This window comes from Bos mutus, chromosome 11 (genome assembly GCF_027580195.1).
Source record: "Bos mutus isolate GX-2022 chromosome 11, NWIPB_WYAK_1.1, whole genome shotgun sequence".
Lineage (NCBI taxonomy): Eukaryota > Metazoa > Chordata > Mammalia > Artiodactyla > Bovidae > Bos > Bos mutus.
Window position 1 is genome coordinate 3,882,450 of NC_091627.1, and position 24,079 is coordinate 3,906,528.

Here is a 24,079-nt window from a genome sequence, read left to right on the forward strand (position 1 = left end):
TGAGGAGCAGAAAGGAGAAAGAAGGAAGAAAATTGAACCACCATCGATTGTAACAACATATGCATATGAGAGTCCCAGAATAAAAGATTATTTGAAGAAATAATGGCTGAAAACATCTCAGATTTAATGAAAGATGTAAATCTACGTATTAAGAAGCTCAGTGAACTCCAAGCAAGATAAACTCAGCCACACAAAACATGTCACAACAGTTGTTGAAAGACAAAGAGGAGATCTTGAAAGCAGCGAGAAAGAAAACAGTCCTGTGGAAGGGCTGTCCCCAGTAAGATTAACAGCTGATTTTTTTTTCATCAGAAACAGTGGCAACCAGGTGGCAGTGAAATTGTTGGGGTCCTTTAATGAACCTGGCGGTCTGGAGTCAACAATAAGAAAGTGGAAGAGAGAGAGAAAGACACAGGGACCCAAGCTCTGATGGAGCAAAGGTATTTTATTAGCAGAAATGCAGGCTTATATATCTTCAGTAAGATGATTACTCAGCTATTACACAGGATGAAATTTTATCAATAGCCACAATATGGATAGTCTAATACATACAAGGTCACTGACGCTGAAAAGAGTCATTGAAGGGAGTTACTGAAAGGAATCCAAGTAGATACTGTTTCTCATGATCTCAGTCCTGGGAGCTGCGTGCAGCTCTACTCATTCTTGGAATAGGAACTGATAAGGAACAGAGAATTTATGAGAAACAGCACATAGGAATCCTCCTGTTAAACATTCCCTGACAATTCCCCCTTATTTATGTATAATATTTGTAAAAAGGGTTCTGACCATTTGAGTTTGTTTTGTTTTAACAATTTTTGCATGAAGGCAACGGTAAACGACAAATATAATTGTCAAGACAATCACCAAAATTACAGTTCCAGACCTGATGCTGGTGAGTAATGTTTTGAAACCATCCGTGTGGGTCTAGCCCAGATAATTGATCAGCTAGTTGTTCAGCTAAAGTTTCCAAATTAGTGGAAGAGGGCAGATGTTTAGAAAAGGTTTCAAAGATTTCCTTTTGTAATAATTGTACATTCAGAGAGGCATTATCATGTATGTTTTGTAAATGAAATTTGATTTGTTCCCAGTTGTAGGCACTATTATTGAACAGGAGTAACACAAAATTGAGTAGAATTCCAGTCCCATTTTAGCATCACCTGTTTTTGTACATCTATTAATTGATCTCCAACCCATCTGATGGCTGTTTTTAGTCCCTGTATTTCATCTTGAATGTCCTCCTCTATCTGAGCCTGAGTGGCCCACATAGTATGAGCATCTTGAGTCGAATTTTGGATCAAATTTTGTGTCTGAATTGAGGTTTGTAAAGCAACGCCAGTGACGGCAGCAGTGGGGCAAATAGCTATTAATCCCCAAATGCCAAGAATCAGCCATCCGATAAATCGTTTAGATCGCTGGAGCAGTTTAGTAAGTAACCGGCAAGCAAGTCCAGCCATGGGGCCTTCTTCCCAGGGCTGCTGGAGATTTATTGGTAACCAAAGACTACGTCGAGATCAAAGAATCAAAAGGGATTCATTTCTTAAGGAAACAGAAGAGTTAAGTATATAATTTGCAATTTATACAAGTTACAGAACGTAAAGTCTTATTGAATTGTTAACTTCCTATAGCTAGAACAAAAGGAAGTGGAACATAGGCTTGTATAAAATATGATAGATTATAGCGAAAGAAATAATTACTATGACTACGATTGGTCCCTGTGAAATGTCCAGTCCAAGTCCCAAGTTCTTCGGTGCTTGCAGCAAGTTTCTAGATGTCCCATTGTTCAGGCCCAATCTGTTTATCGAGGACAATTGGAAGATGACAGGGGGCCATTGCACCGTCAAGCCACCCAAGAAGTCCTCTGTCATGGTAATGCTCCACTGTAGTGGTAGTAACCCTCTATGCTATCTGAGGAGCATAATCATACACAGTGCTGTTAATATCATCTGAGCAGTTAGATAACCACATACCATGGGGTCCCCAGTAGACAATTGTATGATTAGCCACAAACATTAATTTTCCTGATTTGGCCTGACATTTGTCCCAACAAACAGGAGTATATTTAAAGTTCTCATTAGTAAACCCTTTGCATAGTGTTCTTTGTTCTTTCCCTAATTCTTTCCCTAAAGTTTCAGTAGTATAAACACAGTTCACAGACAAAGAAAGGGCAGTAAATAATCCAAGCAATGTGTGGAAGTTCCTTCTTAGAGGCAGGACAAAAGCCCATGTTTGTCGACTAACATTAATACATAATTTTGTTGGGCCCATGTGTAAAGGAAGGATTTCATAGCCTAGAGAAATGTTAATGAGCCTGCCTTCTTCCTCAGGATGAGAGGGCCCCTCCAAGCTCCAAGGAGGGGGCATACGTGTTGAGTCATTAGTGGATACGATTGGGCCTATATCTGTCCATTCTATAACCTACAATAAAAGGGTGGGGTAGGTATGTAAGCCCAGTAAGTGTGATCAATCAAGTCAGCCTGCGCGGGGGAAGCAAAAGCAAGCAAAGCAAGCATAGCGACAAAAATATTTCCAGGATTCCGAGGCATTGCCTGTCGAGAAATCAGATTTTCAGCTCGATTAGTAAGGGTTTTTATCTGTCCCCAAGTAGGGAGATCATGAGGTCGATGATGTCGAGTGCGGCGTTTTTTTGGAAATTTTTAAAGCTGCCATGGCTTGTACTGGAATTTCTTCCTCTTGGGGTTTTTGTTGTTTCGTCTCTAGTTTGAATGCTGGGGGCTCCCTTAGGTCGAATCTTCGGAAGAGGAAGCCACGTGAGTTCGTTGGATCCATCTGGAGAAATGCAAGCATACCCCTTTCCCTGTAAGAATAGTCTCCTAGATTTCCATTGATCAGTTAACCCGCCTTGATACCAAATGGGCAGAGGAAGGGAGGTGTCCTTCAGTGTCTTGAAATGTTTTTCTGCTTTTGTCAAAATATCTCCTTGCAGTAAGTTTAAAAAATTTTAAAACAAATAAAGCTATGTGAACAATAGTTATAGGCTTAAAAAATATATTGCGTTGGAATCTAGTAACGTCTGCTCTGGATAAGGAAGGTAAATGTGTTTCTGTGTATTCCCCCTTATTTAATTTTTTATTTGTAGTTTCAATGTGTAATGTGTTTGTTTAATTATGTCTTGTGTTTGTGGATTATAAGGAATGTCTGTAATCTGTTTAATAGAGAATGAATGTAAAAATTGTTTGAACTGCTCAGAAATATAGGCAGGGCCATTGTCTGTTTTTATAGAATTAGGTGTTCTCATTATGGCAAAGTAAGCTAACAGGTGGGTTATAACATGTCGTGTAGTTTCACCTCGGAGAGGTGTGGCCCCTATAAAAGAAGAATTTGTATCGATTGAGACATGTAAGAAGGAAGAGGAAGGAAGTTCAGGACAATGAGTTATATCCACTTGCCATAAAATTCTCTTTCATTTGTTATAAACCTTTCTTATATTTTTGTATTTATCATTTAATTTGTTATACTTTATACCTTTTTATTAAAAATATACATCTTATTTTTCTTTAGCAACCATGAAGTGTCTTGTATATTAGCATTTTATAGATTGGTGAATATATTTATTATATATATTTATTTTAATAAATACATATTTATATATAAGTATATATTATATATTTATTAATAGTCTAAAATCTCTGTAAGAAAAAACTTTCTATAAAAGGAAGTTAATGTTCAGTAATTAATGTTTTAAAATCTTATTTTATTTGGAAATGACCTAGCTATTTAATAAACTTTTATTATTTAGTTTAGTACAATTCTAGAGATTTAAGTTACCCCAATCCTAAGAGATTATTTTAGATTATAATAATAGATTATTTTATTTAAAATGTAATTATTTTTAATAGAGTTTATCTAAAAGTTTTCATATCATTTATATATTTATATATATATATAAAAATTTACCCTTTTGTTGACAAATTTAGTTTACCTTAAACCTAGGCATAATAAAAAAGTATTACATAATGTTGTTGACTTAAGACATGTCTTAATTAGATTAGTAAACAATTACATTTAAATTATATTTAAATAAACATTTAATATTGAATTTTTTCAGTTCATGTGAACCTGAATTTAAATAGAGCTCATTAATTTCATATTATTCAAAAACAAAGACAGACATTTAGACATAGATAAATCTAGATAGACAGGCATCATTTTCCGTTTGAAATTTAAAATATCTTTTTTTTTTTTTTTTTTTGAGTTCCACCAATTTGTTTATGGCTGAAGTCCCAGACAGAGTGGGCTGTGTACCCCAAGGACATGATAAGAGTTAACTTTAGGTTTTTTTCTTAGACCTGTTTTTGTTTCCCAGGCAGAATTGGCACTCCAAAAAAGTATTTTAACAAGTTAACCTTTTCCTAACTGCATGTGTAAGAAGAATCATTTTTCAATTTCAAAAAAGATTTTATTTTAATCAGTTTTCTCTGGAGTCTAAAGAATATCATGTGGAGAAGGCAATGGCAACCCACTCCAGTACTCTTGCCTGGAAAATCCCATGGATGGAGGAGCCTGGTAGGCTGCAGTCCAAGGGGTCACAAAGAGTCGGACACTTACTGAGCGACTTCACTAATAAAAAAAAAAATAATAAAGAATATCATGGCCATTCAGTGTCAAAAATATCATTTCTCCTATTTGTAGTTACAGTATATTATTAATGATATATGCATGAGGAAATTGCTATCACATTGGATGTAAAGCCTTGGCTACAAAATTTTGACAAATAGTAGGACTGTTAAGCATACCTTGAGGTAATATAGTCTATTGAAATCTTTTATAAGGCCTGATATGATTAGGAAAAGGAAGAGAGAGAGTGAATCTCTCCCGGTCTAAAGGGTGTTCAGTTCAGTTCAGTCGCTCAGTCATGTCTGACTCTTTGCGACCCCATGAATCGCAGCACGCCAGGCCTCCCTGTCCATCACCAACTCCTGGAGTTTACTCAGACTCACGTCCATCGAGTCTGTGATGCCATCCAGCCATCTCATCCTCTGTCGTCCCCTTCTCCTCCTGCCCCCAATCCCTCCCAGCATCAGGGTCTTTTCCAATGAGTCAACTCATCGCATGAGGTGGCCAAAGTATTGGAGTTTCAGCTTTAGCATCAGTCCTTCCAATGAACACGCAGGACTGATCTTTAGAATGGACTGGTTGGATCTCCTTGCAGTCCAAGGGACTCTCAAGAGTCTTCTCCAACACCACAGTTCAAAAGCATCAATTCTTCGGCATTCAGCTTTCTTCACAGTCCAACTCTCACATCCATACATGACCACTGGAAAAACCATAGCCTTGGCTAGACAGACCTTTGTTGGCAAAGTAATGTCTCTGCTTTTGAATATGCTATCTAGGTTGGTCATAACTTTCCTTCCAAGGAGTAAGCGTCTTTTAATTTCACAGCTAAAGGGTGTAAAGGTATATTTAAAAAGCCACGTTGTAAATCAGTAATAATAATGCGCCGATTTTGAGGAACAGCAGTAGGCGATGGGATCCCTGGTTGTAATCACCCATAGGTTTCATAGATGCATTAACTTTTCTAAGGTCTGTTAAGAGATGCCATTTGTTAGATTTCTTTTTTATAACAAAAATAGGAGAGTTCCAAGGAGAGAAAGATTCCTCAATATGTTTTAATTCTAATTGTGTGTCTGTAAGTTCTTTAGTAGCCTGTTATTTTTCTTTCATAAGGGGCCATTGCTCTGTCTAAATAGGCTGGTCATTCTTTCAAGTTATTTTAATAATTGCTTTGTGGTGAGCAGTGGCCCCTAGGAAGAATGTGGAATGTATATCTGAGTTTGCCATTGCGTAAGTAAGTCCTTTCCTATTAAATTACGGGTGCATCTGTCACTTATAATGTTGCAGGCTGCCCTTGTGGTCCTTCATATGGGTAGATTTGAACATTTGGATAAATTTCTTGTACTTTGGTTTGAGAAATTTCTGCAATTTGGCAAGAGATTTTTTGTATAGGCCAGGATTGGGGCCATAAGTGTTTGGAAATAATAGTAATATTAGATCCAGTGTCGAGGAAACCAGAAAATCTTTTACCATTAATTTTGATATTTATATTTGGTCAGGCATATTCAGATACCAATGATGTCCATAAGGATTGTTTTTGATCTGTACTGCTGAATCTGCCTGTCCGTACATCATTAGAGGAGTTAATAGAAATGTAAGGCAAAAGAAGTAATTGAGCGATTCTGTCCCCCTTTCTGAATTGCCATAGAATCTGAGATGACATCATGATTTGAATTTTTCCTTTATAATCTGAATTAATTACTTCAGGGTAAACAGCAGTTTCTTTAGAAGTCAAATTAGATTGCATGAGTAAAAGACCAATGGTTTGTGGGGGCAGGGCCCCAAAAGTCTGGTAGGTATTCTAGAAGGGACTGCTTGAAGGTAAAGGGAAAGATCATTTAGGGCTGGTATATACTAGCGGCACTGCCACTGCCGGATGCTGAGGGTTTGAGGGAAGAGAGAGAATTTGCCCCTGGTTTTTGTTGAAGGGGACCTGGGGGCTCCCCTGCTTGGAGTTTTCTGGAATAGGTTTTCCTTCAATATCAAATTTAGGTTTACAATCTTTGGCCCAATGCATTCCTCTACGGCAGCGAGGGCAGATTCTTGGAGGTTTTTTATTAGCCTTCTTAAATGGTTTTTATCTGCACATGTAAAGCATCCTTCATTTTTCCCTTTCTAAAGGCAGTAGCCATCGTCTCAGCTAGCAGTTGCATCTTTTGAGTTTCTGACCCTAGATTGCGACAAGCCTTCAAATAATCAATAATAGTCCCAGTCTCATGAATTGGAGCTCTTTGACATTCCTGATTTGCATTCTCATAAGCAAGTAATTTCTCTAGCTGTTTTTTGGCTTCTTCTCCGACTACAATACGGGAAATAGCAGTTTCCAATCTAGCTAAAAAATCAGCATAACTTTCATTAGGTCCTTGTAATATTTCAGTGTAGCTACCTGTGGGCTCTCCTTGAGGAGTCATTCGATCCCAAGCTTCAAGGGCCACCGTTTTAATTGTTGGTATAATAAGGGAGGGCACTGTATTTGAGCTTCTATGGTATCGAATTGTCTGGAGCCAGTTAACATTTCAAAAGTAATTTGGTTTGGGGAGTGCCAGCTCGAGCATTCCTATTAGCATGATCCCTGGCTATATCATGAAACCACATTATTCATTGAAGATACTCTCCTGGTTTAAGGACAGCTTTTATTAAAGTTCGCCAATCATTGGGAATAAAGTTTCCGATAGAAGATGCCACAACATTTAGAAGCTCTTTAGTAAAAGGCGGATGTGGGCTATACATAATTATAGCCCTTTTCATTTGTTGCATGTAAAAAAGATTAATACCATCATATTGAGGTATTATGGGTCCTTGAGCATCAGGATTTCTTAAAACTGGAAAGGCAGAGAAACCATCGGCTTCAGAGATTTGTGATTGCAAAGCCAGTGATTCAGAGAGCCTCTGTCATGGAGGAGAGTGAGTAAGTGCTGATTTTTTTGCAAATGTGAGTCTGTGTTAAGGACTTATTATTATCTAAAAAAGTATTGCCGGTTTTGGTGTCAAAAGGTGTCTCAGGAGAGTCGTTATCAGAACTGTTAGGTTCTAGCAAAGGAGAGCTCTTTGGAGTTGCGCCTGTTGGCAGAGGAGGAGCATTTGGAGTAGCCGGGGTAGGATTAGTGAGAAAATTTGAAATATTTTATGTTGTTTTAATTGGGCCTTTTGTAAAGTTTTATCATTTAAATTATGTTCATGTAAAATGTGTTCTATCTGTTGTTGAATATTGGGAGGGTTAGAATTTACCTTGAAATGGCAGAATTACAGCTTTAATGAGAGCCCATAGGTGCCAGAAATCAAATGGAATATTTTTTCCCTGTTTGGTGGCTCGTTCAACATTTTCTTTGACCTGGTGCCAAATTTCTAAATCAAAACTGACCACTGTTTGAAAACAAGCCTCTATTCATTGGCACGAAACCAGAAGTCCCTGAGCTTTAAACAAATGGTGAGGTGAAGTAGAGAAATGACGGGGCTTTGCAGCTGTTTGACCCGTGTCTTAGTACTTACCGACCTCAGTAGGTCCCTGAGTCACTCCGTCCGAAATGCCACGTATGCCAGAGTCCCTGTTTCTGGGTGCCACTTGTTGGGGTCCTTTAATGGACCGGAACCTGGCGATCCGGAGTTGACAATAAGAACGTGAAAGAGAGAGAGAGAGAAAGAAAGACACGGGGACCCAAGCTCTGATGGAGCAAAGGTATTTTATTAGCAGAAATGCAGGCTTATATATCTTTAGTAGGATGATTACTCAGCTATTACACAGGATGAAATTTTATCAATAGCCACAATATGGATAGTCTAATACATGCTGAAAAGAGTCATTGAAGGGGGTTACTGAAAGGAATCCAAGTAGATACCGTTTCTCATGATCTCAGTCCTGGGAGCTGCGTGCAGCTCTACTCATTCTTGGAATAGGAACTGATAAGGAACAGAGAATTTGTGAGAAACAGCACATAGGAATCCTCCTGTTAAACATTCCCTGACATAACATATTTCAAATGCTGAAAGAAAAAGAATTCTATATCCAGTAAACTATTCTTTAAGGATGAAAGGAAATAAAAATGTTGCCAGATAAAGTTAAGGGAGTCTGTTATGAATAGTCGTGCCTACAAGAAATTCTGAAGGGAGCCCTTTAGGCCAAATGAAAAAGCCCTAGACGGTAACTCAAAGCCATGTGAAAAAGTAAAGAACGCTAGGAGAAGTAACGAATTGGTAATTCCAAAGGCCTTTATTGTTGCAGTTTTGTTTGTACCTTTTTTCCCTGTGTGACTTAAAATGCAAATTCAGGGACTTTCCTGGCGGTCCAGTGGTTAAGACTCCACGTTCCCAGTGTAGGGGGTCCAGGTTCGATCCCTGGTCAGGGAATTAGCTCCCACACGTCTCAAGGGAAGATCAAAGATTCTGAGGGCTGCAGCCAAGACCTGGCACAGCCAAAGAAACAAATATTTTTTAAAAAAAGAAAGAAAATGCCTTGAGACAAATGAAAACAAGAGCAAAGCATCACAAAACTTACAGGATACAGAAAAAGTAGTGCAAAGAGGGAATTTTACAGCTTTCCACACCTACATTAAAAAATAAGTCTTCAAATCAGTAACCTGACTATACATGTAAAGAATTAGAAAAAGAGCAAACTAAACTCCAAGCCAACTGAAGGAAGAAAACGATGAAATGACAGTGGAGAGAAACAAAGCAGAGCTTAGGAAAATAGAGAAAAGTCAACAAAACCAAACCTTGATTCTTTGGGGAAAAAATTGACAACATCGGCATTCAAATTACTAAAATCTGAAATGGAAGTGGGAACATCGTCACTGACCTTACAGAAATAAGGATTATAAGAGAACACTGGGGCTTGCCCGGCAGTCCACTGGTTAAGAATCTGCCTGCCCATGCAGGGGACATAGGTTTGATCCTCGGTCCAGGAAGATCCCACATGCCGCGGGGCACCTTAAGTTTTTGTGCTCCACAACTGCTGAGCCTGCGCTCCAGAGCCCACGTGCTGTGACTGCTGAAGCCAGGTGTGCCTAGAGCCTGTGTTCTGCAACGAGAGGACACCACAGTGAACCCACGCACCACAGCTGGAGAGTAGCCCCTGCCGTCTGCAACTAGAGAGAGCCCATGTGCAGCAACAGAAGACCCAGCCCAGCCAAAAATAATAAACAAATTTTCAAAGAAGAAAGACTTGAAAAAAGAATACCACGCACAATTGTATGCCAACAATATGCATGGTAATAGTATTCAGCGTAAAAAGGAGTGGAGTTCTGATTCATGCTACAACACGGATGGGCCTTGAAAACACAGGTTCCACTTGTAAGAAACATCTGGAATAAGCAAATTGATTGGAACAGAAACGAGGACAGATTACCAAGGGTGGGGGCGGAGGGAAGATGGGGAGTTAATGCTTAATGAGTATAAAGTTTCTGTTTGGGGTGATGGTTGCTCAACAGTGTGAGTGGAATTAATGGCACTGAATCATCCTTTAAAAAATAAAATATTGATTTAATATCTAATTAATATTTCAATACATGTTTATAAAAGTAACATTTTATGTTATATATATCCCAATTAAAAATTTAGAAAACTTCCTTGAAAGCTGCTTTTCTACAGCTTTTGAGGAAGACGGAACATTTTCTGCTTATCTCATTGGAGTTTCTTTTGACCACCAGTCTACCACTTGTAGATGGTTATAGATGGTTGGATGGCATCACGGACTGGACATGAGTTTGGGCAAGCTCTGGGAGATGGTGAAGGACAGGGGAGCTTGGCATGCTGCAGTCCATGGGCTGCAAAGAGTCGGACGAGACTTAGTGACGGAACCACCACAAGGGAAACCACTTGTAGGTTTCAAGGTCAAAGTCTGGAATTCCATCAGCACTAATGGGGAGAAATTGTAAACAGATTAAAAAGTGAGAGGAAGCAGGCCAGGGGGGCGATTATCAGCCAGGGACTATGGACAGGGGGAGATCTGCATTCACCCAACTCTGGGGCCCCATGATTGACCCTTGACCTCCTGGAATCCCTGTCTCTCACCTCAGAATTCCTTTTCCTGCTCATTTCATATCTGTGGCAAGTATTTGTGACGCAGCTGTTAAAGCCACAGCTGGGCCTCATTCCTTAAGCGTTTCGGCTCCTTGTGAGCTGGGATTTCCAGCAACTCTAGGGTTTCTGCAACTTTTAAAAAAATTTTATTTTTAATTGAAGGACAGTTGCTTTACAATATTGCTTTGATTTCTGCCATGCATCACCATGAAGTAGCCGTAGGTGTGCGTATGTCCTCTGCAACTCTTTACACGATTGTTTTCACCTAGGATCTCGCTAGGAGGTCACGTGCCTCTCTATGTCAGGCACTTGGGGCCACTCATCCAGGCTGTCATCTGACAAATCCCGGGTGAGCGCTGGTTCTCCAGGATAAGGGGGCTCATTCCTGCCAGTGAAGGACCCCTACGCTGCCCTTCTCTGGCTGAGACAGAGTCAGAGATCGTGTAGTTCAGAGGTCCACCGTCTCGCACAGTCACCAGTTTACAAATGCAGTCGTGTTGGTACCAACTTTATCCTGAAGGGCAGCTGGACTGGAGCCCTTCGAGCTGCACCCCTCGGATGGCTGCATTCTTTGTCCAGGTCTATGTTGTGGGTATGTCATGGGGAGATGGGAGGCTTGACCCTTTTCTGTGGGAAAGGCTGAAAGATGTGTAGGGGGCAAGGGATGCTCCCAAGACTGCCAACCCACAGGCACGCTCGGGAATAGCCTTGCCCATGAATATCGAAACACCACGTCTCATCAGGGTGGTGAACAGACTCTGGCCAGAGCTCCCCCGCATGTCCCCTCCAGGCTTCACCCTAATAGGAGCTAAAGGGTCATCTCTTGGCCCAGCAGGGAGACTTCAGGACCCTGGACTGGCCTCTAGCCTGCACCTCGGTAGGTATTTTCTGCTTCATGGCCTGGAGAAAGCCTGGAAAGGCAAGAGCCGGACGAATCACAAGGCGTCCCCACGGCCGCAGGGGTGTCACCCAGACACACGGCCAGGCTCGCTTCTGCCTCGCTGTGTCTGTGCAGCGTGGGGACTGGGCACACATCCTGATGCAGCCCAGCCCTCCCGGGACGTGATTTCCTGCATGACAGGCACAGCTGAGCTGTCCCCCAGCGCGGGAGGGAAGTGCCATGTCGCAGGATAGTCCAGGCCCCGAGGAGGCTCCTGAGAACAGACCCCGCAGGTACAAACACTTCGTTTGTGGCAGAGGGCAGGTAGATGGCATCCTTGGCTCCATTGGCCGAGAGCAGGGACGGGCCCCAGGAGAGCCCGCGCTGGGGACATCTCAGTCTTTCATACTGGAGAGCCCTGGACCGACCAGGAAGCCCAGCGCAGACAAGGTGGTCACGGGCCAGGCTGGTGTGCCTCCTGCTCCCCGGGGGGCTGCGTTTGCCCCTTGTTCAGCTCTGCTGCCTGGGGCCACAGGACTCACAGCCCAGGCTCAGCCCGTCGTCTGTGGCTGGTGAGTGTTGAGGCTGGCTGAGCATGGGTTGAAAATTTTCCAAACAAGGAGCATTTCAGAAGGGAGTGGATTTATTAAGAACGAGGAGTAGAGATCAAGTGGGCACAGTGAGCGCAGTGACCTCCTGACATATCAGGGAAGAGTCGACAGTTTTCCTGAGTTAATAGCAATTCTTAGAGCCTCGAGACAAAATTCCTGCCGGAAGGTTGGCATTAGGTTATTGGTTAGGGCGCTAAAGGGTGCTCAGTGGAGTGGGCATCTTTGCCTAAGTGGGATCCAGGAAGAAGCTTGTTAGTGATCATCAGGGCCTTTGGCAACAGTTACACAGGGGCTCAGTCGGCTTCAGAGGTGATCTTGGTCCTGGGCTCCGCACCTGCGGCCTCGGGGGCAGAACTCACCAGGGAGGGAGCCTGGGGCTGGCAGCTGGCTCTGCTGCCCCACGCACCCACCCAGTACCCTGGACCTGCTGGTCCCTCACCCCCACACCACAGTGACCACAGAACAGTCGAGAGGAGGGGAGAGAGGCAGCCCCCTGGCCTTGTTGCGAGCACTGGCTTTGGAGTCTCTGGGTTTGACTCTTGCTCTGCTGTCCTCGGGCACATACCCAGGCCGGATTCCCAGCGGCGGAGATGACCCTGACTCTGCCCTCTGCCCCTCACCCCCTCACGGGGCACAGCCCCACGTGCGTTCCTCTTGCGACCTTTGCTCCTGTCCTTCCAATGCGATGCTCTGTCCTCCAGGACGTGGAGCCACCTGGAGGCAGAATCCAATTCTCTCCTCCAGACTCGAGTTAGAACAGTGGTCTTTCCCCACGCCCCAGAGGACCTGGGCGTGGCTGGGCTTCGGGGGTCCAGAGGCAGCCCCCCCTGCAGAACCCAGTTTTTCTCTTGGCTGTGGCCCCGCCCACCCTCGGGAGCAGAGCCCAGCGCCTGGGAGCCGACGGCCTTTCATGGGGGGTCCACACATTAGTCCCAGTCCTAGCCTGATGCTTCACTTCTATGGACCTGTTTCCTCCTCTTTAAAGAGGATGGTCCTGCTGGCTTCCTGGGCTTGAGGGCTGACGGATGGGGGGAAACACCTTGGACCAGGTGCCTGGGTCTCGTGATAACTAAAGACCCCGTTTTCCTCCAGCTGGGTCTTGGGAGCAAAAAGAGACGCCAGAGAGAGATGGTTGAGGCTTTATTCAGGAGGCACTTGGGAGGGAAGGTGGGCCCTGGGGTCTCCTGTGGCCCCTGGAGGCCAAGGACATTAGAAGCCAATGACGACAGGCATCTGAGCCACCTCAGAGTCACCCGCAGAGGGTTCGGTGGGAGCCCCGGAGTTGTCCGCTGGGGGCACGGGGCTGGCCTCAGAGTTGTCCTCGGGGGGCAGCAGGCTGGCCCCCGCGCTGGTCACCGTGGGCAGGGCCTGGTAGGTCTGGGTCCAGAACTGCAGGTAGTTGGTCCTCAGATGCAGCTTCATAGAGTTGCTGTCCATCTGCTTGTTGATTTCCAGGTAGTTGTCATCTTCCAGGGTGTAGGGATCCCAGTTTGCGGGCACTGTCGAGTGGCCCGTGTTAGGGTCCCTGCAGAGCGAGAAAAAAGGCTGGGTGGCTGGGTGGGGCCAGGGGGCTCACAGGAAGCTGGAGACCCCCATCCCCTGCTCACCTGGGCAGTCTTCCACCCTCTGCCCCATGGGCACTTCCATGTCTCCCAGGCACTGGTTGGGCACGTGAACATCCTGGGGCCCAGTCGGGAGCCCTTGGCCTCACATGGACGGGGTGCCCGGGCTCAGGGAGGGTAAGTGTTTAAGGGAACAGGGACTGAACCCCCAGCCTGCAGAGTGATGTGGACAGAGGCCGTCCCCACCCCTGCCTTACCCAGTTCTGGCAAAGTTGGTCCAGTAGGCAATCATGGCCTTGGAGACAGTCCTGTCTTGGGCCCGGTAGCCCAGGGGGGTGGCGAAGGGCTTCCCGAAGACATACTGGAGGTCATCGGCGTGGTCAGCCCCCATCCACTTGGGGTAGATGGGCATCCGAGACGGTTGGGAGAACAGGTAGGTATAGGTGTTGGCGCTCCTGAGGAGGGAGGGGAGATCACCCAGGTTGGCAGGGTGCCCACCTGGGGCCGCCCACCCCAGAGATGGGCCCCAGGGGAAGGCCGTGGGGGTGTAGGGAAGGGTCTGGGCAATTCCCATAAGACTCAGGAAGGGGAATTCCCTGGCAGCCCCGTGGTTAAGAATCAGTGCTTTCAGTACCAAGGGCACAGGTTCAATGCCTGGCTGGGGAACTGAATCCCACAGACTATGCAGCAAGTTCAAAATAAATACATAAAAAAAAGACTCAGGAAGGATCTGGATCTTTTCACCCAGGAGAAGGAAAACCGTGGCCCAATTTTTGACTTCATGGATTCTACAATTTCAAGTGCGTTTACACTTGGCCTCCACCAACAGTATAGAGACATCTTCCTTCATAATTCGGTATTGAGAAAGGTTGTTTTTCTCTGCACATGAATCTATAGTCTTGATTTGATGGGACAAGGTAGGTTGCGTCCTCGGTTATTTCCTTTTGGCCTTGACTGACAGGAAGCTCCAACCAAATTTATTGCTGAGTTTTCATGCTAGATTTCTGTGTGTGTGTGTGCTCAGCCATGTCTGATTCTGCGACCCCATGGACTCCTCTGTCCATGGGGAATCTCCAGGCAAGCATGCTGGAGAGGGTTGCCATTCTCTCCTCCTGGGGATCTTCCCGACCCAGGGATCGAACCTGTGTCTCCTGTGTTGGCAGGTAGATTCTTTACCACTGTGCCACCTGGGTTCTAGGTGAAATTTTATCTTCCTACTTTTTAAGCATCCCTAGCTTATTTTTCATTTTCGTTGGCTATTATCACATGGAGGGTTTAAAAGTGGCCACAGGCTTGTTCTGAAAGTTGTCAAATTTGAAACCCATCGCAGAGAATATCACCCAGCGGCACTGCCCTCCAGACAGCTTGTGGATGGAAGGCCGACTCAAGGACTTTCTGACGGGGAGGGCCGAGGGGTGTGGGAGAGCGTACAGGCCTGGCCTGGGCCGGGAGTCACAGGAGGGTTCGGTAAAGCCCCCGAGCTGAGGCTGGGAGGATGGGCCCTCTCAAGGCCCGTCAGGCCTGGCAGACAGCGCAGGCACAGGTGGGGACCGACCCTGGCTTTGCCAGGCCTCCTGGACTCCTGGGAGCTGCCCGCCTCGAGGCCTCGCTGGGAAGGTGTTTGGGATCCCCGGTGGGCCACCCGCGCCCGCCCTCCTCACTTGGCGTGGCTCTTGTGCTGGGCCACGGCAATCTTTGTGGGGATCAGGAAGAGGATGTCAGTCTCCAGGTCCACCATGGTCTTCTTCCTGGTCTCCTGGGATGAGTCCTGGGCCCAGGGCTCGGTGTACACCTCGTACGTGGCATTGGCACCTCTGAGCCCCTTGGTGACGGTGAGCCCGCTGACCAGCTTATAGAAGTCCTCCCTGCAGACAGCAAACGAGCACTGGACCCTCCACCCCCTGCCCACAGGAGGGCATCTGACGCCCTGAGATTGCAAGATTGAACCAGTCAGTCCTCAAGGAAATCAACCCTGAATATTCACTGGAAGGACGGATGCTGAAGCTGAAGCTCCTGTACTTTGGCCACCTGAAGTGAAGAGCCGACTCATTGGAAAAGACCCTGATGCTGGGAAAGATCGAGGGCGGGAGGAGAAGGCGGTGACAGAGGATGAGATGGTTGGATGGCATCACCAACTCGATGGACATGAGTTTGAGCAAGCTCTGGGAGATGGTGAATGGACAGGGAAGCCTAGCGTGCAGCAGTCCATGGGGTTGCAAAGAGTCAGACACGACCGAGCAACTGAGCACCAGTAACACCAAGGCAGCAGAGGGCCACAGACGGCCCCTCCCCACCCTCACGGTGCCGACTTCCTCATTCGGCTGATGCCACCCCCGCCGCACCCCCTCCACTTCCCCGGCTTACTCCGTGACGTCCTGTTTGTTGCTGTTGATGGCTGGCACGTCCATCCCGACAAAGAGGTGGCCGTCCATGTCATTGGTGCCCGCTATGTAGTCGACGTCCGCGGCGTTGGCGTACAGGTTGACGGGGTCATCAGGGATGAAGTCTCCATCGATGACGGGGACGAAGGACAGATAGTGCAGCTTGGGGTCTGGGGGCGAACAGCAGCAGGTTCCAAACCTTCTGCTACCCACCTGCGCCTGCCCCAGACCTCCAGGGCAGGAACTGACTCCATCCTGAGGCCACCAAGGAGCTGCACCTCCTTTGATGGAGACAGGGGCTCCTCGGCTTCAGCATTATTGACCTTCCGACCTCTTCATTCTATGTCATGGGGGCGCCATCCTGCGCAGTGTAGAGTGTTAGCAGCCTCCCTGACCTCGACCCACTAGACGCCAGTGGTGCTCCCTCCCCGGCTGCGACCACCAGAACCGCCTGCAGGCTCTGCCATGCGTTCCCTGGGCGCAAAATCCCCCAGGACGAGGAGCGCTGGTCCAGGCGCCGGGCCTGCTCTCTCACTGCAACCTGATGCCCTTCTCCTCTCCCTGTTCTCTCTCTCTCTCTTTTTTTTTTTTTTGGTCCCTGTTCTCTTGCTCTCTTGAATCAAGAAGGAGGAAAGTCTAGAAATCTTGGAGGGGACCGTTGGAGAAAGAGGTGCCCCCTCTCTGTGGCAGGTTCCAGCGTGTCAGCCAGAAATGGTGTGAGACCCCTGAACTGGCCCCAAAGGACCGTATGCCCTGTCCCCATTAGGCCTGTCCCGTTTCCCCTCCAATTCAGCTCAAAAGAAAATACAGTCACATTTCTGCAAATCCATGACTACTGCTACCAGGACACCAACATCCAAGTGCTCAAGTCTCTTATATAAAATGGTGCACTATTTGCATACAACCTACCAACATCTCCCCATATACATATGTGTGTGTGGCTCCTCTGTCCATGGGATTCTCCAGGCCAGAATACTGGAGTGGGTAGCCGTTCCCTTCTCCAGGGGATCTTCCGAACCCAGGGATCGAACCCAGGTCTCCCGCATCGCGGGCAGATTCTTTACCAGCTGAGCCACCAGGGAAGCCCAAGAATACTGGAGTGGGTAGTCTATCCCTTCTCCGTCAGATCTTTCCAACTCAGGAATCGAACCAGGGTCTCCTGCATTGCAGGCAGATTCCTTACTGAGCTATCAGGGAAGCCCTGCGATGGGGGGCAGGGGGGACCGTGGGGAGGGCGGGAAGCCAATTCAAGTTTTGCTTTTTGGAACTTCCTGGAATTTTTTTAATGTTTTCAGTCTGCAGTTGCTCGACTCCCCGGACGCGGACCCCTCAGATATGCAGTTGGTCTGCATCTTGGGCCGAGATGTTCACGTAACACTTGTGGTTCACTTCACATTAGGTCCAGACGCAAACGATGGCGTCTGCATTGCACTTGGCCTTGGAAGGGGTGAGAGAGAAAGATCGCTTCCTGGGTTGATGAGACTGACACTTGCAGGATTTTGCCGCTGGGCCCCTGGCCTTCCTGGGGTACAGAGTAGCAGAGCTGGAAGGGGAATGCTGCAGCAGGTGTTCAGGAGATGTTTGCTGAATTCATGAGTGGAGGAAAGAATGAATGCTTATCTATGTGCAGAGGCTGTCTTGATCTGGGGTCCATAAATCTGCTGAAAATCATGCACGAATGACCGCCTATGTGTGCATGGTTGGGGATGGGGCCAAACTGTTCTCCAAGGGGTCATGACCCACCGAAGACAAGAGGAAAGACACCTCCCCCACTTCCAGCCATGGCCACAGAGGCCTGCCGGGGCAGGGGTGGCAACGAGCTGCCTGGGGATGCCAGTGAGCTGGTAACAGAGCCAGGATGAGATCCGGCATCCAGTGGGAAGCCCCCGGGTCCCCAGCCCCCAGCAGCCCCTACTCACATTCCGTGCTTCCCAGGGGCAGCTTATAGGCCAGCGTCAGGGCACGGGGGTCAGTGATCTTCAGACACCCAGCCATCTTGCTGGTGTCGTCCACGGGGCAGCCCACCTTCTCTGCAATCTGGGGGTTGGGGACAGAGAGGCAGTGCTCAGGTTGCTGGACACACGGTCCAGAAGAGAGTGAAAAGGAGGGAGGCCCCGCCCCCAGAGTGCCCCCTTACCCTTTTAGCCCAGAAGAGGGGGTCCTGCTGGATGGCCCAAGGACACAAACCCACTCCACTCTGGCTGATGGCTCGCTTGATGAGGCCCTTGTTGTAGGGAGAGAGGGTCTGCAATACAGAGAGGTCCAGTCACCCCCTGTGCCCGCCTGTCTGCAGGGCTCGGCCAGGGACACCCCGACGGAGGCGCCCGTCAGCCTTACTTCTCCCCATCACCGTCGACTGCCTCCCACTCCTTTGAGTGACCCCTTTAGGGGCCTCCAGACCTGCAGAGAGACGCTGGCGCCTCCGGCCGACTCCCCAAAGAGGGTGATGTTGTCGGGGTCTCCTCCGAAGGCCTCAATGTTCCTCTTCACCCAAGCAATGGCCATGTGCTGATCCCAAAGGCCATAGTTACCTGTGGGTGGGGCAGGAGGGCTTCCTCAGGGGGCTTGGCCCACATTAGGCGCACAGTCCATGTGGGTGGGATGACATCATCCCTGATGGCGTGGAGACCCTGTCCAGCCCCAGGGCGGTGCGTGCTGTGTCCCCAGGAGGCTGGATGGGTGGGTGCTGGGGGAGGGGAGTCTCAGGCCGGGGGAAGGGGAGCTGGAGGCCGGGGGCTCAGCTCTCTCGGTCCGGCCAGAGTCCCTCCAGTCTGTCCGGGGAATTCTGTGTTGTTCCCCGCCCCGCCCCGAGGTGCCCCCTGGGTGTGCCACCTCCTGTGTCTCTCAGTGGCTCCCACCCCCACGTCTCTTGGGGTCTGGCCAGCTGGCCGGCAGCCTCTTCTCTTTTGTTTCAGCTGCCAAGCAGCTCCTGTGTCTCACGGTCCAGCTCCAGCCCCCCTCATTTAGCAGATGGGAGGCTGGGCCCTTTCTGGGGGACTGTGGGGAGCTATCTGGGGATGAGGGATGCTGAGGGGCGTGGCCTCTGGGCTCAGAGCTCAGAGGCCGGGCACACTGGCTCCCCCCGCCTGGTGCCCCCGGCAGACCTGGCAGGTTGGAGTCCCCGGTGCTGAGAAAGCCCAGGGGCCCAACGCGGTAGTTGAACGTGACCACGATGACGTTGCCCCGTGTGGCAATCTCCTCCCCGTCGTAGAGGTAGTTGCTGAGAAAGTTGGCCCCTTGGCTGGCCCCCATGAGGAAGGCGCCTCCATAGATCCAGATCATGACGGGCAGGTCGTGGGAGACTGAGGGGGAGGGGAGCAGGCTGCGTGATGCCAGATACACCCCTCCGACACCCCCACACCCCGCCCACGTCCTGCCCATCCCCCCACCCCATCCGATCTGTGCTGAAGTTCAGCTCTGGAGCCCCGAGACACAACCCAGGGGCCGGAGCCAGGCCTCTGGCTGCTTGGGGAGCTGGAGGGCGTGGTGGGGGGGGACGGACCTTCCTTCCTGCCCTGGGGGACCCAGATGTTGAGGTAGAGGCAGTCTTCATTTCCGTAGGTGCTGTCCTGCGTGAGCGTGGCCTGCAGGCACCGTTTCTTGAAGCTCTTGGCCTTCAGGGTCCCTGCAGGCAGCCGGAGGGGCTGGCGTGAGGGTCGGCCCCCCAGCCTCGGGACCCGGCCCGCCCTCACCTGCTCCCACCTTGCCAGCCGGGGTGTCGCTCGGGCTTCTCCAGGGCCTTGGGGGCGGCAGCGAAGGGGATGCCCTTGAAGATGTCAACAGAGTCGCCAAAGAGGCTCAGCTTCTTGTTGACGCCCTCCACGAAGCCGCCTTCGGTGTATACGGAGCCCAACTGGCCAGGGAGGGGAGAGTTCAGGGGGGCTTTGGCTGGTGGGCCCCCGGAGGAGGATAGCCCCCCTGCAGGCTCCGGGTTCCCAGAAGTTCCCCCGAGACAGCTTCAGGGAAGGGCCCACCTGCATCTGGGACCGAGACCCCTGCCACCTGCTCACATCGCTGGAGGAGCTGGTTCACTCCCCATCCCACCCCACCCCACTCCTACCCCTGGGGTGTCCCGCTCCCTGAATCTCAGAGGAGGCTGGTTCAAGCCATGAGTCCGCACTCAGGGAAGCATTCCAAGGAGGCTGGGACAGGTGGGGTGGAGGTTTGGATTCTCACCATGGCTGCCCGTGACCTTGAGCCTCAGTTTACCTGCCTGTAAGATGGGTGACAACACTACCCGCCTCGTGGCCTGTCGGCTTGTCCAGCTGCCGGCAGTGGTTGGCCGCCTAGGGACGCCAAATGGTTCACGCCCAGCAGTAAGCTCCCTGATCAGCAGGCCCGTCTTCCTCTGCCCCTCATCTCCCCCTCGACTGAGTCCCCTCAAATCCTCACAACCCCTGTGCTTCAGGCTGGGACAGACCCCTGCCCACCCAAGGTCGCCAGAACTCCCATTGAGCTGGCGCCAGATGGGTCAAGTGTCCAGCCCTCACCGGCGGCCTGGGGGCTGGCATCCATCAACCCACTTTTCCTGAAGGGAGCTGAGGCTTTCCCGTTTGGAGTTGCTGCTGAGCAGCTCCTGTCTGGCCTCAGAGCTGGGCCCTTCTCTCCCAGAGCTTCGCCGCCTGATCTGGGGGGAAAGCAGGTCCGGGCTTTCTGGATCTCTCCTGAGCTAGGTTCCAGCGGGGCGAGAGTGGGCCAGCCCCACATCCCAGGCCTGACCAGATCCCAGCCGCCCTCTGATCTAAGTCTGGGCTGGGAGGGGCCCCCTGCCTCGCTGGGGCAGGGGGAACAAAGTTCCAGGCCGGGCTGGAACTACAGAGAAAGAAGCCGGAAGAAATCCCTGCCAGATGCCCTGGGAGTTGGGCCCCTGTCTCTCCCATCCCTCCATGCTCCAGGCGTTTTTTCCTGAACAGCCTCCCGGCTGTTGGGAGAGGGCACTGGGGGGCTAGGGATTGACAACTCTGTGTGACTGAGACCGGCCTGAAGGCCCCCCATGGTGGACAGGGCGTGGGGACCCTGGCCATGTCGGCAGCGTGGGCAGGGTGTCGCTGGCTGCTGGAACAGCACAGAGGAAACCAGGGCCTCCTCAGCCCCCAGGAAAGAACCCCCCAGAAGGAGAGCGGCAAAAGGAACCCAGGACCAGGGCCTGAAGCTCTAGGCAGCAGGGGTCTGAAGAGCAGGCTGAGGGGTGGAGGGACCAGCCTGCGGGGTTCATGGGCCCCTAACCGGAGCCCTGCCAGAGCACCCACACCATCTGCGTGTGGCTGTTGGCTCCGTCCTGGAAATGTCTCCCTGCCCGGGTGCTCACACCCGCAGGAGGTCAGTGAGGGTGGGCAGGGTTGGCTGCCCCAGGAGGGTTGGCTGGGCCTCCTGACTTGTGTCTGGGCAGAGACGCTGTAGCAAGCAGGTGCTGGAGGAGCAGGAGATGGAGGTTACACCAGGAGCCAGACTCCAGGTTTGGACTAACGTGGGTTCCAGATTCCTGCTTGGCTACAGTGGCTGTGTGATATTGGGCAAATAGCCTGTCTGCTCTGGGCCCTCGTCACCCCTTCTGGGAAAGGGGGACCACACTGACGTCTCTAGACAGACGACGGAGCCAGAGGGGGGTTGTGGGTCAGGTGGCTGACTCAGCAAGTTTGACCAGTTACACTTGAATTTCAAATAAACAACAATATATATATTTTTAAGTGTATGTCTTAATCATTGGGTGAAACATACACCAAAATTGACTCATGGTTTATGTGAAATTCCAGTTGAATTGGATATTCTGTATTTAGCAGCCTGAGTCATCCTGCTAGAAATGCAGAGTAAGTGCCCGGGAGATGCTGTTAACAATGGTGGTCGGGTTCTGCCAATGACTCTCTGTCTTCCCCCTGCTGGGCCCTGTCCCCAGGTTCCAGGTCTGGCTTAGTGGAGGTGAGAGGGGGCTCCCTCCCCTGGCCGACCTCTCAGCTGGGCTCTTGCTTACCTTCGCTGCACTCGCTACTGCCAAGCAGCAGGCGAGGCCCAAGACGGCTAGCTCCCAGCGCCCCATGGTGTGCGGCTGCCTCTGCGACACCTGCCCTAGGGGCCTGTGGGTATTTATGGGGCTGGAGGCAGCCCAGAGCTTCCCCTCCTCCTGTCACTGGCCCTTCCTCCAGGCTGGCCACACTCCAGGTGGTGTACCTGGGGCCAGGGGACAGCTGCTGTTTCAGCGGGGCTTGGGCTGGGCCAAGGTCACACGCAGACACACACGTCACATGCACACACGTGCGGGGATGGTCTGTCTTTCCCAGGGTCCTCTGCGCCCACGTGACCTGGTCCCCACAGGGCACCTGTGCAGGTGACTGCCTACTGGGAGCCCAGGCAGATGGCAGGGCGGTGGGGAGGGCAGGGGCTCAAGGACTGGAGCTTGGCTGGGTGCACAGTGCCGACAAAGGACTTGCTTTTGCCCTCAGGGAAATGGGCTCGCTGTGTCCCTGTGCCCTGACTGCAGTTCAGCAGAGGCCGTTTACATGGTCTGGGCCTGTGACTTCTGGGACAGAGCTGGCCATGGGCTACCGGGCGGCTGGTATGGCCCCCCGCTGGTACCCAGGGTGCGCTGGGTGTCTGTACAGTGTGAGATGGGGTGAGGGCTGAAGCAGCGCCAGGTCGTCACCAGGCAGCACAATGCTCGGAGGCGGGGACGAGACTCTGGTCCTGCCTGGAGGCTTTCCCCAAGGAGAAGGAAGGGCCAGGCTTTTCAGCCACACAGACGGCCCAAGCAAAGACCCCGGGGCCACCAGCCTGTGGCCAAGACCCACAGAGACCTGCAGAAACACAGTTGGTCCATCTGCCTGTCCGCCTATCATTTCCAGCGCCCAGATCTTTTGTGATGCCGAGTGAGTGGAGAGAAGCTGGAGAAATGTGGGGGGTGGGTGGCAGCAGGTGGGAGCCAGGAGTTAGGATGCTGGGAAGAAGGACTGGTGCCGTTTGAGGGATGCCGGCAGTGACAGGAAGATGCGCATGTTGGCTCACACCTTTGCCTAGCCCCTCCAGTTAGCCTCCTGTGCTCGAGGAAGTTCAGTGGCAGTAAAAACCAAGGGGGGCACCCCAGAGCAAACGGTGGGCTGGGTCTAAGACCGGAAGTGAGGTGGAGGAGCCTGGGCCATCGCAGTGCCCAGAAGCAAGAAGGCTGGGAAGACCAGATGGTATGTCAAAGGACACAGCAGCCAGCCTGGGACTGTTCTCAGGCCAGAGATGAGACGAGCTGGGCAGCAAAAAGCAAGACTGCAATTGATGGAAACAAATCATCGCAAAGTGAAACAGGTCCCCCTGGTCATCACTACGTCCAGAAATGAGGTCAGGGGACAAGGCTGACCACACTCCAACCTGCCGGTCAATCAGTGCTCGTGTCTCTAAAGGGGCCCAGCAGACACTGGGGCCTCCCAACTGCAGGGGCACATCTGAAGGAGAATTGCTGTTAATTTGTTAGGTGTGATGACACCATCACTGTGTTTTTAAAACAAAAGCCTAGAAACATACACTGAAGTACCAATTTCCTTAAAACAGTTCCAGCAAAGCACAAATACTAAATAGAACAGAAACACGGAGCGGGATTGCCCTGGGGGTCCAGTGGCTGATTCCATGCTCCCGATGCAGGGGGCCCAGGGTCAGGATACCAGACCCCGCACGCCACCACTAAAGATCCTGCATGCTGCATGAAAGCAGCCACGTGCCACCACAAGGACACGAAGCAGCTAAACTGGCAAGTGTGGTTTCTGAAGCCAGGAGTAGATGCAACAGATCTGGTAGAGGGCAACTGGGGCTTTTTATACAATATGCAGTATTTTCATGTACATTTGCTCTTTTCCATAGATAAAACGCTATTTAAAGGGGGTGGTGGTGTAGGCATGCAGGTTTCTAAGCTGAGAATGACTGAGCAGTTGTCGAGAACCTGGCAAGGCCATGCAGTCCGGCACACGGCAGGCGGGCTCTGGGAACCATGTGGCTGAGCTGCAGAGGCAGGGTGCTTGCCTGCCCCAAGCGTGCCTTTCTCAGCTCTGCACAGGAACTGAGGTGGCTTCCTGGCGGGGGGCC

The 24,079-nt window shown here is 50.1% G+C and overlaps 1 protein-coding gene across 1 annotated transcript; it reads right to left on the reverse strand.

The window, feature by feature from the left end:
* Positions 1-13,287: 13,287 nt before the first annotated feature.
* CEL (carboxyl ester lipase) lies at positions 13,288-22,055 on the reverse strand. The gene is made up of 11 exons (XM_005902746.3): positions 21,990-22,055; positions 19,724-19,874; positions 19,524-19,646; positions 19,126-19,323; positions 18,422-18,552; positions 18,159-18,266; positions 17,941-18,058; positions 16,005-16,191; positions 15,302-15,505; positions 13,898-14,095; positions 13,288-13,603 (listed from the first exon to the last, which is right to left on the reverse strand). The coding sequence occupies exons 1-11, from the start codon at positions 22,053-22,055 to the stop codon at positions 13,288-13,290; spliced, it is 1,800 nt and encodes a 599-aa protein (XP_005902808.2).
* Positions 22,056-24,079: the final 2,024 nt, after the last annotated feature.

What these genes read in the sequence shown, in the direction of transcription:
- CEL (XM_005902746.3), bottom strand. Translation starts at nt 22,055, where the DNA reads ATGGGGCGCTGGGAGCTAGCCGTCTTGGGCCTCGCCTGCTGCTTGGCA. An exon ending in CAGTAGCGAGTGCAGCGAAG is followed by an intron (nt 19,875 to 21,989) that starts GTAAGCAAGAGC and finishes CTCCCTGGCCAG; the next exon opens with TTGGGCTCCGTATACACCGA. An exon ending in GCCCCTGGGAAGCACGGAAT is followed by an intron (nt 16,192 to 17,940) that starts GTGAGTAGGGGC and finishes GTTCGCCCCCAG; the next exon opens with ACCCCAAGCTGCACTATCTG.